Source organism: Tremella mesenterica (genome assembly GCF_000271645.1).
Source record: "Tremella mesenterica DSM 1558 unplaced genomic scaffold TREMEscaffold_12, whole genome shotgun sequence".
Taxonomy (NCBI): Eukaryota; Fungi; Basidiomycota; class Tremellomycetes; order Tremellales; family Tremellaceae; genus Tremella; species Tremella mesenterica.
Window position 1 is genome coordinate 961087 of NW_006711236.1, and position 14467 is coordinate 975553.

General features: G+C 44.8%; 4 protein-coding genes across 4 annotated transcripts; all 4 read left to right on the top strand.

The window, feature by feature from the left end:
* Nucleotides 1-1095: 1095 nt before the first annotated feature.
* TREMEDRAFT_65008 (uncharacterized protein) lies at nucleotides 1096-5161 on the top strand (the record flags this gene model as incomplete). Its single annotated transcript, XM_007007129.1, has 20 exons — nucleotides 1096-1164; nucleotides 1189-1220; nucleotides 1456-1547; nucleotides 1626-1665; nucleotides 1991-2026; nucleotides 2240-2322; nucleotides 2608-2653; nucleotides 2700-2717; nucleotides 2761-2789; nucleotides 2896-2982; nucleotides 3045-3073; nucleotides 3490-3506; nucleotides 3560-3584; nucleotides 3733-3793; nucleotides 3962-4040; nucleotides 4087-4105; nucleotides 4314-4395; nucleotides 4465-4601; nucleotides 4760-4840; nucleotides 5045-5161. 20 exons carry the CDS (start codon nucleotides 1096-1098, stop codon nucleotides 5159-5161), a joined length of 1179 nt encoding a protein of 392 aa, XP_007007191.1.
* Nucleotides 5162-5736: 575 nt separating this feature from the next.
* Nucleotides 5737-8102, top strand: TREMEDRAFT_45534 (uncharacterized protein). Its single transcript, XM_007006986.1, has 5 exons — nucleotides 5737-6037; nucleotides 6461-6580; nucleotides 6656-6718; nucleotides 6919-7001; nucleotides 7276-8102. The coding sequence occupies exons 1-5, from the start codon at nucleotides 5864-5866 to the stop codon at nucleotides 8033-8035; spliced, it is 1200 nt and encodes a 399-aa protein (XP_007007048.1). The 5' UTR covers nucleotides 5737-5863; the 3' UTR covers nucleotides 8036-8102.
* A 316-nt stretch (nucleotides 8103-8418) lies between these two features.
* Nucleotides 8419-10033, top strand: TREMEDRAFT_40704 (uncharacterized protein). Its single transcript, XM_007006965.1, has 6 exons — nucleotides 8419-8522; nucleotides 8765-8869; nucleotides 9114-9196; nucleotides 9316-9460; nucleotides 9509-9611; nucleotides 9702-10033. The coding sequence occupies exons 2-6, from the start codon at nucleotides 8765-8767 to the stop codon at nucleotides 9887-9889; spliced, it is 624 nt and encodes a 207-aa protein (XP_007007027.1). The 5' UTR covers nucleotides 8419-8522; the 3' UTR covers nucleotides 9890-10033.
* Nucleotides 10034-11327: 1294 nt separating this feature from the next.
* TREMEDRAFT_34063 (uncharacterized protein) lies at nucleotides 11328-14399 on the top strand (the record flags this gene model as incomplete). The annotated part of the gene is made up of 5 exons (XM_007006902.1): nucleotides 11328-11408; nucleotides 11763-11771; nucleotides 11867-12150; nucleotides 12587-13117; nucleotides 13385-14399. Coding segments are annotated over 5 exons (1920 nt in total), but the record flags the coding sequence as incomplete, so codon positions are not given.
* Nucleotides 14400-14467: the final 68 nt, after the last annotated feature.

Sequence of the window (14467 nt, forward strand, 5' to 3'; positions counted from 1 at the left end):
TCAAAGAATATCACATTTTTTCACAAATCAATCGGGTTTTCTCTCTCACGTCGATACCGTAGGTAAGATTCTTTCGACTTACCATTGCTGACAGAGATCTTTAACATCATCGTCACTATCAATTCACCATCCCCCATCCATAAGGGGCCACTTTCTGTATACTCTCTCTTCATTATTTATCTGACCATACACAGGCGACTCATCTCTGCAATGCTGTACTAAAGAATGTCGAAGCTTACATGACCACTACTCAGAAAGAGATTTCACGATTGCAAAATTCGCCCCGATTTTGCCATCAGTCACGAAGAGAAGTATTGATGGATCGTTGGAAGGAAGGGTTGTCACATTCTTTCTCTGCTCAAAAGCTTTACTGATGTCTTTACTTCTACCGTACTCTACTTAGCCTCTGATTCGTCTGCTCCGTGGTCTGTGGTCCGTGAGCTTTGATGAAAAAGATACAGTGGTGTGGTGCCTGCCCAAAACCATGGTAAGCTCATCTCCATCTTCAATCTTTCTCCCCTCCCCTCTCTCTTCTCCCTCCTCCTCTCCCGCTCGACCCGTAGTACACTTCCCCAACAACCAGGTACAACATCAATGATTCATCACCTTGCTATTTCATTTTCCCCTATCTCCATCGGGTCCTGGGTCTCTCAGTCACCCCTCGCGTCACATCGCGAGCGAGAGAAAAAGCGAGAGAGAGGTCCTAAGCACTCACCCCCGAATTTTAGTCTGGTGGCTTTAGGAACCACTTTTTCCATCTGTTGGTGGCTTGATTAGACAGCTGATACCGTCGGACCTCTTCAGTTGTACATTTTCACGGAGATGATAGAGTAGAGGAGGGAGTAATTATAAGTAACTTGGTAACTTGACTTGCACTGACCTCTTCAAAAAGAACGCAAAACCCTCACTCACGTTGTCTATTCTTCTCTTGTCTTCTCTGATCATTCGGAGAAACCTTCGTATTGTAACATCTTTGTTCTCGAGGGAATAAGAACGAGTCGTTCAGTAAAAGAAAGAAGACTTAAGGGAAGAACGGAAAAAACCAAGATATACACACAAGTCCGATCAGGGAAATAAAAGTTATACACACAGAGGATGACTTATCCTACTGAGATAGATGGATATGACGAGGCGAGTGCGACGGCTTTGTTCGCTGATCAAGCTGTGAGTATTCTACTTGCTTTCCAGTTATCTCTGTTGTCGATCTTCTGTCATCATGTGTGAGTGTGGTGTTGTGTCAATAGTGATATGTGATCGAGTGTCTTGATTTTGAGATTACACGTGTTTGAGTGATATTGATGAAGTATTACGGGAATCTTATCATCATAAGAGTAGAGGAGTAAAATGAAATCTTTGGAAAGAGCTTGATGTCATACGTGTATAAAGGTCCGAGAAGTGTTTGCCGAAGAAGGGTAGGACTGGATGTCAACGAGTTTCTCATGAGTTTGATATTAGAGGAAGCGGATCGATCTCAGATTTAAATCCTTCCAAAAGAGATAACATTATCGTGAATTTCAATGATCAAGAGAAAGGTGAAACAGTGGTGGGTGAACTTCGCTAACTGACAGCATTTTATGCTTGGTTCGATCTTCTTTTCATCTGGGTAGAACTCGACTGATGGTCAGCATGTCAATTCGCTAATTTGGTAATCGATACTTTCCTCGGGTAAGTCATTCCCCCCTATCCATCTTCAAATGACAGTACTCGTAATCAATCACTTTCCCCCTTGTCTCAAACTTCAGATTTTCACATTAGGGGGATCTTATCTCTCACATTACCTCATATAGACCTCCCTTGGAAATATCACGAGTGGAAGTGACGAGAAGATTGGTAGGGCCGTCAATCACCTTTGCTTCTTACTTATTCTATATCCTTCCTTCTTATTTGTTTGCTCTTTCCTTGCGGCTATTCTTCGTCTAATGGGGAGGAAAGAATACTTCTGGAAGGGAAGTAAAGTAGTCGGATGAGATACAGAGTGTTGATAATATAGAGGTGTACTATGCGTACAGATGTACACTTATTTCCGGTATGTCTGATTTTTTTCACTCTATCCCATCCCATCCCATCCCATCCTTCTCCTCCTTTCCTCTCTCCCCACCATGACGCTTTATTTTTCGTTCAATTCTGTGCATCATGAGTTTCTTGGTATCCGATCACCACCTGAAGTCGGATTGTTAGGATGTCTTTGTTCACAACATGAGGACCCAAGAGGTTGAGGAGTAAAAGTTGATAAGGTCAGGTACCAAGGTGATGATAAATGGTGGACTAAAGCGCTCGTCATTTGGGTAGGGGCTATGAACCTTGCTATCACGATCTTCACTTGTGAGTCATTCCGTCGCTTTTCCCCCATGTCTGGCCGATCTCTTTCTTCCGAGACCTTGACGGACCATGTACGGGTTCCTCAAGTTTTTTGTTGAAGACGTTCCGTATTATCGTGCAGGATAGTTTCGTGTGTGATGACACCTGACTTCTGGGACTTTACTGTTTCCGAGGGTCTCATTCGACAACTTGGTCATGAATGCGAAAAAGCACGGATTACCCTATCTTGAAGGTATCACTATGATAGAGCGAGTGATTTTAGGGGAAAGAGGAAAGACTGATGAGAAGGGATCTACATGTCATACCTCTTTGTGGCCCACTTCGGTCAATGGTTGTGAGCTCTTCCCTTGACTTGAGTCGCAACGTGGGCTGACTAGAAGACCATGGCTCGAAGTTCGGTATGTGTCCTTCTCTTTTGTGTGATGACGACTGACGGAGGAGATGGCTTATGATGATGCCGACTTTTGATGGTGAGTTTCTCGGTCCATTTCCCGATACTTCCCTCGGTAACAACATTCGATTGGATGGGGGCGTCAATAAAGGGCACTCAGTGCATATAGACGTTGAACGTTGAAGGGTACTTTCGTACTCTATCCCGTGGAATTTTGACCGAGATTTGTCGAAGCAGAGATATTTATGGATCTATAGGACGATCAGCTGACAGTCAGTTTTGGTCGTCTGGTCAGCTTTACTTAATCTTGAATTCGTGTAAAGCTGACATCAAGGCCTATCCAAGCTTGGTTCGCATGGAGAGGTCAGTGAAATTCTTAATCTGATCTTTCAACGTCGTCGATCTACCTCTCATACCAAACATCTCCTAACGCTTCTTCTGGCTGGAAGCTTTCGAGGTTGTGATCCTCAAATTCTACTCCAAGAGAATGATGAGAGAACTGAGATTGACAAATAGCTTTCTTGCTCTTGAAGAGAAACTGGTATTTCCTCGGTACGGCATTGGTGGGTTTCTTCGTCTTCTCTATCTCCTCGGAGTGGCTCGCTGCTCAAGCCACTTGTCACACTTCATTTGTATCATAGGCGGATTGTGGTTGATCGTTCCAACTCGGGCTGTTCTTATTTGGGACAAAGGGCACAAGGGGGTTAGCATCTGCTTGCGTTTAATATGAGTCGAGGTTTCCGCATCATTGGATATAGACGACGGCAGCTAACTTCTAGCTTTTGAGTACAGCAGCGTGAGTTGATTGACTTTCATCTTGAATTGAGAATAAAGAAAGACTGATTATAGATTTGTCTGTGGGATCGGTGAGACCGTGAGCCTTGACTTTTTTTTCTCCCCCACCGCAGCTCCAGTCTTTCTGCTCAACTATGGAAAGACCACCATTGGATAGATGCCGACGAAACTTACGATGTTTGGACCAAGTAAAAATGAAAGACGGAAAGACGATGTACTGATGGAAGATCGAATTTGGAAATCAGCCTTCTCTCCTCGGAGCCTCTCATTCTGGAGCTTGGTTGATCAGTACGTTTCTCCCTTTTCATGAACTATTTCCGTACCCCGTCCACGGCTGGCATCGTGAAATAATCTCCCATATCCCCGTCTCTTGCCGTGATGACGAGATCATGAAAGCTGTGGGTAGTGCCGAGACATCAAGGAGGGCATCATAAATAGAGTAAAACTGACGTACAGTTTTTGGGTCATGCACCACTGCAGCGGACGTCCTGATAGCCGTCGCTATCATGTGGGCACTGGTTCATTCCAAGACTGGGTAAGTGACACACTTTTGGTAGGTTGAGCGGTGTGCTAATGAAAAGATGGTATCAGACTGATAAGGTTTGTCTACAGTACTTCATCCTTCCCTCTCCTTTCTTTAGCAGGTTCCAAATTCCAGATATCTACGATGGACTTATTATAGGAGCATTTGGCTTCGCTCAGAGATGTCCTTGATGGCGTCTCTCGAATCGGAAGAGAGAGGGCGGGAGGGAGAAAGGTCAAGAAAGAGATGGGGGAGAAGGAAAGAAGAGAAAGTTACTTACCTTAGACCATCACACGTTGGATTCGACTCACTTTCGAAGCTCAACTCCCACCGACTGTCTTAGCTCTAGCTTACGTTATCGAGTGGTGTGAGTGATTCATAGAGTACAGTCCACATAAATTCGTTGGGACAAAGTAAATTTGTGCTGATCCATCAGCCCAAACACCTGATTCTCTACTCGGAGCTTTACTCATCGCACTGGAGGGGAAAGCTTACGGAGTGGGATTGTTATATTCCCTCAATGCCAGAGTTTCCATGAGGTCTATGGCCGTCCCTTCTGATCGTATGACCCATGTGAGTTCTATCATCTCCACTTTCTCCGATGACATGTCCCGCCCATGAATACAATGCCTCTCGTTGTATGTTCCAATAATCCGCGGCCTGCATTATCCTTCACTTGATGGATTTCAGTTTTGAAAATTGCGTGTTGTGAGTGCAAGTTGACAAAGTAGCAACCTCAAGTATTTGGTCAAAATACTCGATTGGGTCCTACGGAGATTCATGTCGAAGTGGAGACGGAGACTTATGTTCATGTGAGTGATTAATATTTTTCAGCCCCCAGTCCTACATCCGTCGATTCCATCTTCATGGTCAGGGGAACAGAAATGTTCATCATTCAACTCTATGGAGCGATTATCTTCGTTCTGGGTTAAAGCAACACGTCATATTCGGTCTAAAGTTGCGGCGTTAGAGTGGAAGGAAGAAGGAATGATCAAAGGACAAGCACTGATCAACAGGGAGAAAGACAGAGGAAAGACGATTCTTCTTCTTTGGAATTAGGAAGGGATCAATATGCGCTCAACGAATTGACTGGGAGTCAAGCTCGTTTGACGGATGAGAAATCCATGGTTTAAGTTGGGTCGGTGACGTATCTCAGTCGCTGTCTCTCTTGATTATCCTGCTTCGATTCTTGAAGGTGTCGTTTAACCTCGTGGGGGTCTTGGAACATCTCTTGAGTGTCATTCTTTAGCTCTCGAGTGTCATTCGTTAGCTCTTGAGTGTCACGATTTATCTTTTGAGTAGGTTCGAGAGGAATGAAGGGGATCCGAGTGAAGGACGTTTGTTGAAAGATTCGTTAACTTCGTATGCAATTTGTTCAACCACTGTCATTGTGTGGATCTCGCCAGAGGGCGGTCCGAGTTGGCCATCGTCTTAAGAGAAGTACTCATAGTTGAGCCAATGGATCATTGAGCTTAGTCTGACAGGCTATATGTGTGGAGAAGCAATAGTTACTTGGGGTGTCATTGCTCGATTGTTGATTTCGTTGCTATAGTGAGTTGTTGCAATGCCGCCGGAGTAGTGAGCCCGATATCCGATCACGTGACGAAGAATTCACGCCACGCCCTGAAGAAGCTTTTGAGCTAAATTTCGTTCCTCACTTTCTTTCAATCCTTTGATTTTTCTCCTTTCATCTCATCTCTTAACACCAACGTAAACATCTTATCAAACCTTTTCTTTTTACCCCTTAACAAACCCTCAAACTCTTCACTGCCCCTTCCCACTCCCACTTCCAAGCAGGCACTCATATATAAAATAAGCAAATCAAAGATTAAAATATGTCTGAACCGTCAAACCCACCTCAAGGTCTTTTAGTGACAGCTTCGAAAGTACACGTACCTTTCAAATCTGAACTTTTGAACGTCATCCTCTCTTCCAGGTTCAAGAACAGACCACCGAATTTATTAGGGATATTAGCTACTAAGAAAGAAGATGCTAGGACTTATGCTGAGGTGAGTGTTTTTGCATCTTTTCTTGTGTGAATTCGGTGAGATTTGGTTTTTTTGATTTTGAATGTTGTTACTCCAGGAAGGATGAGGGGGGATTTTTGCTTCTTCGAGTGAAATGATGGGAATTGTCAGGTTTTATCATTATCACATCATATCGGTAGTATTAGTTCGTCTTTTCGAGAGGAAGAACAACTTCGTTGAGATGGGTCATGACTTTGTTAGATATCTAGGACTTTGGATATATAGTCATTCGAGGATGGGGAGATTTGGTCGAGTTTGAGAGGGAGGGAGAAGAGAAACAGGAAGGACCTTGATTCTTGATGGGGAAAGAAATGGGGTGGTCTGATCAAGACAAGCTCTAGTGGTGGGATATCAATCAAGTGGAATTCAAATAAAGAGATAATGATAATGGAAAGCTGACTTTAGTTCACACGTAGAGCATGCGAACAGATAGGTATAGATTTCGAACTTCGTTTAGTGGGTGAAGCTAGGGAAGGTATGGATAATGCAGGTGTTGGGATAGATGTTGAAGAAGCTATCCTAGAGGTGAGTTTTACAATAAAAATCCACTCGACTCATGGATCACGACTAGTGGGTTGTTGAGATAAAGCTGATAAATAGGCAAACGATGATGATAATGTAGATGGGATCATGGTTTATTATCCTATTTACGGTGGGAGGCAGGTGAGTAGATCTGTTCTTAAGATTTTATCTCATACATCATAACACGTCTCTTCTTCATATATCCTCACATACAGTGGCTCTTTACATCCTACTGTAAGAGAGTGCATAAATGCTCGTGGTATATGTGGGTCGAATGGGACAGCTGGGCTTGCTTGAAAGATAATGCGAAGGTGAGTATCCGGGAATGAACTAATTGTTAGGACCAATACCTACAATCTGTCGTCAGTCCCCTAAAAGATGTGGAAGGGTTGAATCATCAATTCCTTTTCAACCTTTATCACAAGTACGTTGTACATTACTCTGCCAACTCCTCTCCCCGTCACTCCCTTCATCCAACTCCTCCTCTCCTCTATCACATTTACTTCCCTAATCTTTCTCTCGCCTTCCATACCGTACGATTATACCCCCACCCCTCTTTGTCTGCCACAACTCTGTGACAGCTTTCTTCGCTCTATCCTCGTCGCACATCGATTCTCCCCCCTCCTTCTCGTATCTTAATACACATATTCAGCGCCGCCAGAAAGTCTTTGTACATTTGTCCAATTGTTAACCCCCAGCATCCGCTTCATCTCCCCCCACACCCTTCGCCCCATTCCCGCTTCCCACATCCCCCAACCGATCCTCAAACCAGGTCAAGAAGCTCCCCCTCCACCAGGAACCGTAAAATCAATCATCCCCTGTACCCCTTTGGCCATTGTCAAAGTCCTCGAACATCTCGGAGTATACAACGCCATGCTCGAATACGGTGATCGAGCTCGAGGAAAAGTAATCACCGTTTTGAACCGAAGTGAAGTCGTCGGTAGACCATTAGCAGCTTTATTAGCTAATGACGGTGCAAGAGTTTTAAGTGTTGATATAGATTCAATCGTTGAATTCTCAAAACGACCCACACCTCCGACCTCATCTTCAACAAACACGAACACTAAAACCACGAGTAGTACGAGTAGTAGTACGAACCCTTCGAATCCTACACGTTCACCTGAAACTTCAACTTTATTATCTTCTTCTAAATATAATCCACATCATGTAGTTTCACCTACTTCTTTGACCATCGATCAAGCTTTAGGTATTTCGGATGTGGTCATTTCAGCTGTACCGAACCCTAATTATAAAGTCCCGACGTCGAGTTTGAAAGACGGATGCGTTTGCGTCAACGTTGCTGGTGAGAAGAATTTTGAGAATGATGTTAGGGATAGAGCGGGGATTTACGTACCTAGTGTTGGGGTGATGACTATCGCTATGTTACAGAGGAACTTGTTGAGGTTGTGTGATTATAGAGATATGATCAGAGGTGTTGGACAAGGAGATGGGGTGTAGGTTTTTTTTTGTGGAATAGTACTTAGAGTAGAGCAAGTAGAGAGATGGACATTACCTGTCGTTTTCATTACTCTGCACAGTACTTTTGAAGAGATCCACCACTTTTTCCATATCATCCATTCATCGTAGTTGGACTTGTTAGATCTGAGAAAGAGATACATGCTGCCATGCTGCTCCTTTGCTCCATGCCCCAAAGGTGAGCTATAAACATCAGCACTTCAATAGGCAAAACTCATCACGGTCACAAGACCCCTTCGGCGCCACGTCGGTCAGGTAGAGTGCCACATCAATATCCCCGCTGTAAACACCGGAACAACGTCATAGGCTTCCCTTCCGACCACGCCGCAAACCGACATATGACGAGTTTCGTTTTCTCTCTTTCTCTCTTCATCACCTTTCATCCACCACTGTACAACTGTTCAACTATTCACTACAGAGGTCAGATTCAGACTTAGCAAGCAGATATCAACAGAGGTAGTTATACAAGGTCAGTCAAGTTTTCTTCCTCCATTCATAACACATGTGTGAGGGAAAGAGGGATATTCCCACGGGTAATCCTATCCTCCACCACATATCATCCCGGTGGTATCAGTAATGACTTTTCTTTCATCTCGAACCTGTTCCCCTCGACGACATTTCGTGTCACACACTCTGGTCGTCAATCCTTTGGTCATTGAGAAAATCTGAGGAAAAATTATTCAACGAGTCACATGATACTGACACTTCTAGATGTCCGCCCAATCTCAACAGATTAAACAAAACTTTTTGAACCATCCTTATACTCAAAATGCACAGAAGTTTGTTTCTCAACAAGTTAACAGTCTCGATGCTGAGGTGAGTCCAATTTCCATTTTTGTCATCTTCGCCACGCCTCAGATTGGTCAAGTTGATCTTATCGCGCATAATACCATGTCACCATGCAGCTCGATTAACCAGCTTTGCTCATACTTATTCATCTGCTCCACGTTCTACCGCCCTTCCGTAATTTTCACAACGCCTTTTCATCCATTCATCCACCTGACTTGGTTTGCAAAGTATGAGCCTGGGTGGCATACTGGAGCCTTTCACTGATTTGCAGCTCAACAAATACCCCATGCTGCGCGACCTTGAGACTCGTACCAGAATTCCTAAAGCTTACGGTGTCTTGGCCCTGGGAGCTTCGTAAGCATTGAAATGATATTTCCCTTCAACTCGACTTCTCGGGAACTGCCCTTCTTGTCGCTCCAGTTCAACGTGGAATATTACGTGTTCACCCGCCTATAAACCCAAACTGATTTCAGCTCGGTCATACTCATCTTCTTCAACATGTTCGGTCTCGCTCAGCCCGTGTCCAACATGATCGGTTGGGCTCTCCCCGCTTACTTGTCCATCCAAGCTATCGAGTCGCCGGGGACAAACGACGACAAACAATGGTTGACGTACTGGGTGAGTGAACAGCTTTCATCTTTGCATCTGTCAAGAGCTGACCATCAGGTCGTTTTCGGCATGATGAACCTCATCGAATCGATGGGTGTCAGGGCCATTCTCTTTTGGATCCCGATGTACTATGTCTTCAAGACTTTGTTTATCATCTATCGTGAGTGACTGTCCTCATGGTTCTATTTCTCAATCCTTTCGGTTTTGGGGAGACTTGCAAATACGTTGGATAGTCGAACTGACCTCCCAGTGATGCTTCCTGCCACCCGAGGCGCCGAGGTTCTCTATTTCAACGTGGTCCGACCCGTATTTGGCAACGTCAAAGCCCGTGCCACTGCCTCGTCTACCAACACGAACCCTTTCACCAAGGACGCTTCTGGGTTCAGCATGGCGGGTACGACTGCTCCTTCGAGCTTTGAACACGAGAAGACTTTGTGATGAGATTGAGACGTTTTACAGTCTGATGGTCGGGACGATAATGTGACGACGTGACGAGGATACGAGGATACGAGGCGGCCCTTGGATCTGTGTTTTTCGTACTGCGTTTTTCGATAGTATATGAATTGCGATGTGAGTGGTGGGTGTGAATCTTGCAGCAGTAATGGCCAATGGCCAATGATGCAATGAAATGAGCAGTCGTACGACCTGTTGTCGGCTTTTGACGCCCGCTTTTGACGCCCTGACCTGGGTGACGAGGGGTGGAGTAAGTCTGCGGCTGTGGGAGATCCTTCTGCGCCAATGACGTGGAACATGAGACACGTCTGCAGCGATGGATGTGCCAGGCCAGGGGTAGTCGCCTATCACCTTGACATATGAGTACGACTGTATGTCCCCCTTGACACGAAGATGCATACAGTAACTATGTGTCATGAATGGTCACGGTGTACGGTGTGACGAGCAGACTTCGATCGCAGACCCTCGCGTTTCTTTCCCCCCTTCCCCCCTTTCTTTCGGCCTTCGGAGGTCTTACATCTTTACTTCCATCTTTCTCTCATACATCCATCCAACATCGAGGCGTAAGGTGTACGGCGTAAGGCTCATCTTTGTGTAGAGCGGCTATTGTATACCTTGGATCTGACAGACTGTCTCATCTCAACTTGATCCGAAACATTACATCATCGTCACGAAACGATAAGAACCGCGCACTGGGTTTACTCTTCTACTGTAGACCGTATATATCACCCACATCTTCTAGAATTCATAAAATCACTCATTTCCCACCCTTTAAGAGAAGAGCTTCTTTCATCGTACACTACTTTACTTTCTCTCTCTCTAAATCTCTCGATCCAAATCTGTATTCGATCCTTTTCATTCTTTCTTAAATCACGAGTTAATAAGTGGGTGATTCACCCTACCAGCCCCCCACATGTCTTCCCCTCAACCTACAACCAAACGAAATATCTCCCCTCATCCTCATAGACATCAAACTGCTCCTTCTCCAATACCTCGAAATACCTCAAGTTCAACATTGACTACACCTACTATACATAGATCCACTTCATCGAATTTCACGGGTATCGGTACGCCTGGAAATGGGGGATACATCTCTACCTCGACATCTTTGAGTGGGATATCTACTCAAGGTTTATATGGATCAAGTGGGAATGGGACATATGTTACATCTTCGGGAAATGGAGGTTATGGTACACCTACTGGTAATGGATACATTACACCTGGAAATGGAGGATACGTTACACCTGGCAATGGAGGTTATGGAACACCGGTTGGAAATGGAGGTTACGGGACGCCCTTTGGAAATCACATACCGAATGGTCATGAAGGTGACTTTAACCAAATTGGTACGAATCTCACTCCCACTTTACCGAGAAAAACATCAAGAGGGACGATTGGGACACCTACTATAGTGTTGAATACAAGAAGAACTGGATTGAAAAGTCGTTCCACACAATTATTAGGATTGAGGTTTGGTTGGGTCGTCTTGGTCGTTTGGTTCGAGGTGAGTCGTAAATTCTCACTCTTTTTCATATTCATGTCTTCTGATCATCACATGTCCTCCCTGCTGACTACTACAATTGTCTGTGGAATCTATGATTTATCGCCCGATGAAAGGCCAACTTAAAACTCCCTCTCCTTCCCTTCAGACTTCATTCACAGCTTGTATCATTTTCTGGTCTGCATCATTACCAGTACTCTATCCCAAACCATATCTTTCCTCAAACCTTGGAATCTCTCGCGGTTAGCTTCGTTGCAGATAATCAAATTCTGACTGTTCTATCATTATTCTACTATCAGTGTTAATGTCCAACGGACTAAGCTTGTTATACACATCGTAACGATCGCTAACCTCCAGGTCGGCGAAGTGAGTCTCCCCTACGATATCTCCACCTTTCCATCACGTCACCCCACCCCACCGCACCTAGTCACATCAGAAGGAAATGACCTCACTAACCTCAGTTCTTCTCTTCCCTCTCATCATGCAAATTCCCAGATTCCATCCTTCGACCTTCTTCCCCTTACCCACCCACCCACGTCGTTCTCCTCGCCGACCCTCACGTCCCTCACCCTCGACTGTCCTACGCACCGGATTCGAACCCATGGATGAACATGCTTCGTCAGGCAATGGACGAGTTGTTTATGCGTAAAAGTTGGAATGTGGTCATGCGACTGGGAAGGGTGGATGTGGTTTTGGTCCTTGGAGATATGTTGGATTGGGGGAGGGGAGTGATGAGTGATCAAGAGTGAGTTTTGTCTTTTCACATATGATTTCTTGTGGTATCTGTCTGCTCCACTTACTATCTGGTTTCTGGGCTGGTGCATGACTGTATCACTCTCTGCCCTTATCTAGACTGCGATTGCCATGTTATACGTCTCCCCACTTAGTATCTAGTTCTTGGACTGTTCATTCATCATATCACTTGGTACCCTTATCTGGACTGTCAATGCCGTTGGATTTTGGCCCCTCAATTACAATCCTCTTTGTGTGTTGTCGAATGCTCGTGGCACTGTTTACCGTCGTGCGAGCTGCAAATAGGCCGGACCGAAAAGTGTGGGTGGTAAGACTTGATCGACTCAGAGTGATAAGCAGCGTGAATCAGTCGTATCGGGAGCGTTAGCCGTATGTTTCAAGAAAGCTGGAATTGGAGGTCCGAACAAAGTCGCAAATCTAACATCCAGTTACGACGACTATGTCTCCCTCTTTCGTTCAATATTCCGACTTCCAACTTCCACACCGATGTTCTTCGTTCCCGGTAATCATGACGTTCCTCTCGGTCCTAACCCTCTTTTCTCACCTTTAGCAAGAGATCGTTATTCTAAACATTTCTCACCTCCAAACGCCATTTTACCAATAGCCAACCATTCTCTCATCCTTTTAGACGCCGTAGGATTGGTAGAAGAAGATTATAGGAGGTACGCTGCTGAAATGCAATTTGGTGAATGGGACGGTGTAGGTGGTGGTGTTATTGAATTCGTAAAAGCTTTAGGAGAAGAACGTACTCTTGGTGAAACTGGAGATCCAAATGGTTTGATAGGACCTGCTATATTGATTTCACATATACCTTTGGCGAGACCGGAAAAAGCGGATTGTGGATCTTTGAGGGAAAGAGGTAGGATTGCTAAAGGTGCTGGACCGGGTTATCAGAATTTGTTAGGGAGTGAAACGACGAGGTTTTTGTTGGATGTTATAAAACCTAGTGTTGTGTTTAGGTGGGTTGGTCGTGGTTTTCATGCCTCCCCCTCTCGCTCTGTCTCATTTTCTTTCTCCACAATCTGCCTTCTGTCACATCCATCTTTCTCTTTGTCCATGCTTCGCATAACGCTTCCACATTCAAGTGGTGGATTTCACCCCCCAAGTCTAGGGTTTGTCTGAATTTTGCTCACTCCTGGGGCAACCCCATCTCCGCTCAGACGGTCGTGATTTAATATTTGGCCTGCCGTATCGCATCAACACTATCGATGAATACTCATGTACAGCGGCGACGACCACGATTACTGCGAATACACTCACCCGCCCGGTATCCGCGAAGTCACCGTCAAATCATTTTCATCCTCCACAGGTATCCGTCGACCAGGCTTCCAACTACTCTCTCTTGTCCCACCTCCACTGTCTCCTTCCCCCTCCTCTTCCACCACCACCACCCTTACTCACGCTGACCGACCTTGTTTCCTCCCTGATCAACTTGGAGTGTATAACAGAGTTTATCTCCCACTAGCAATAGCCACGTGTCTCTGGTTACTATTCACCAACCTTCGATCGGCATGGAAACGTTCTTCAGGACTTTCAAGCATTTACTCTGAATTGAAATCTCGTTTATCACCCAACATGTCAAATTCCGATCAAATGCCAAATTCCGCGACTTTATCCAGAGGAAGAATATCGGATCGACCTGTCCCACTCACACTTCCTTCGAGGAAAAGCTCCCAACATTTATTAGGTATGACCAGTATGACAAGTTTATCACCTTTGAACTCCACTTTACCGAAATCTGCAAGATCCGGTTCGTTCGGATTATCAGTTGAAACTCCTTCTAGAACACCATCAAGATCAGCTCCTGTTTCACCTTCCGCTTCACCTAGATTATCATATGATGATTCGAAAGATGACGAGGAATCTTGTTTGGGAAGTACCACTTCTGGTTATGGTTATGGAGGTCATACGAATTCTGGTCATGGTGGAAGTGATACACCGAGTTTATCAAGAAGATCAAGTTATATTTATATGCATTCCCTCTCTGAAAAAGAGAGGGAAGGTGGTGGAGGAGGTGGAGGAGGTGGATCTTATTTTTTACCCATACCTACTGGATTAGGATTATCAACACCTAATTCACATCCTCAAACTATAAGAAGAGTTTCTTCTAATCTTTCAAGAAACGGACAATCTCAACAAAATCAATCACAATCGTACTCGAATCAAAACCAACCATCGGATCATTCTCATCCTCATTCTCAAAATCTGATATATCCTCAACCCAATCCTCAAGAAGAGTAACACTGGCCAGAATGTTATCAACATCCGATTGGACTCAGCAGCAAAAGCAAAAGATAAATCAGTTTCGG

Bases quoted from the DNA above. Each gene is read 5' to 3' on its own strand.
- TREMEDRAFT_45534 (XM_007006986.1), top strand. From the start codon at position 5,864: ATGTCTGAACCGTCAAACCCACCTCAAGGTCTTTTAGTGACAGCTTCG. The intron at 6,719-6,918 runs GTGAGTAGATCT...ACTAATTGTTAG, and splicing joins CTATTTACGGTGGGAGGCAG to GACCAATACCTACAATCTGT. The intron at 7,002-7,275 runs GTACGTTGTACA...GTTAACCCCCAG, and splicing joins CTTTTCAACCTTTATCACAA to CATCCGCTTCATCTCCCCCC.
- TREMEDRAFT_40704 (XM_007006965.1), top strand. From the start codon at position 8,765: ATGTCCGCCCAATCTCAACAGATTAAACAAAACTTTTTGAACCATCCT. The intron at 9,197-9,315 runs GTAAGCATTGAA...AACTGATTTCAG, and splicing joins GTCTTGGCCCTGGGAGCTTC to CTCGGTCATACTCATCTTCT. The intron at 9,612-9,701 runs GTGAGTGACTGT...CTGACCTCCCAG, and splicing joins GACTTTGTTTATCATCTATC to TGATGCTTCCTGCCACCCGA.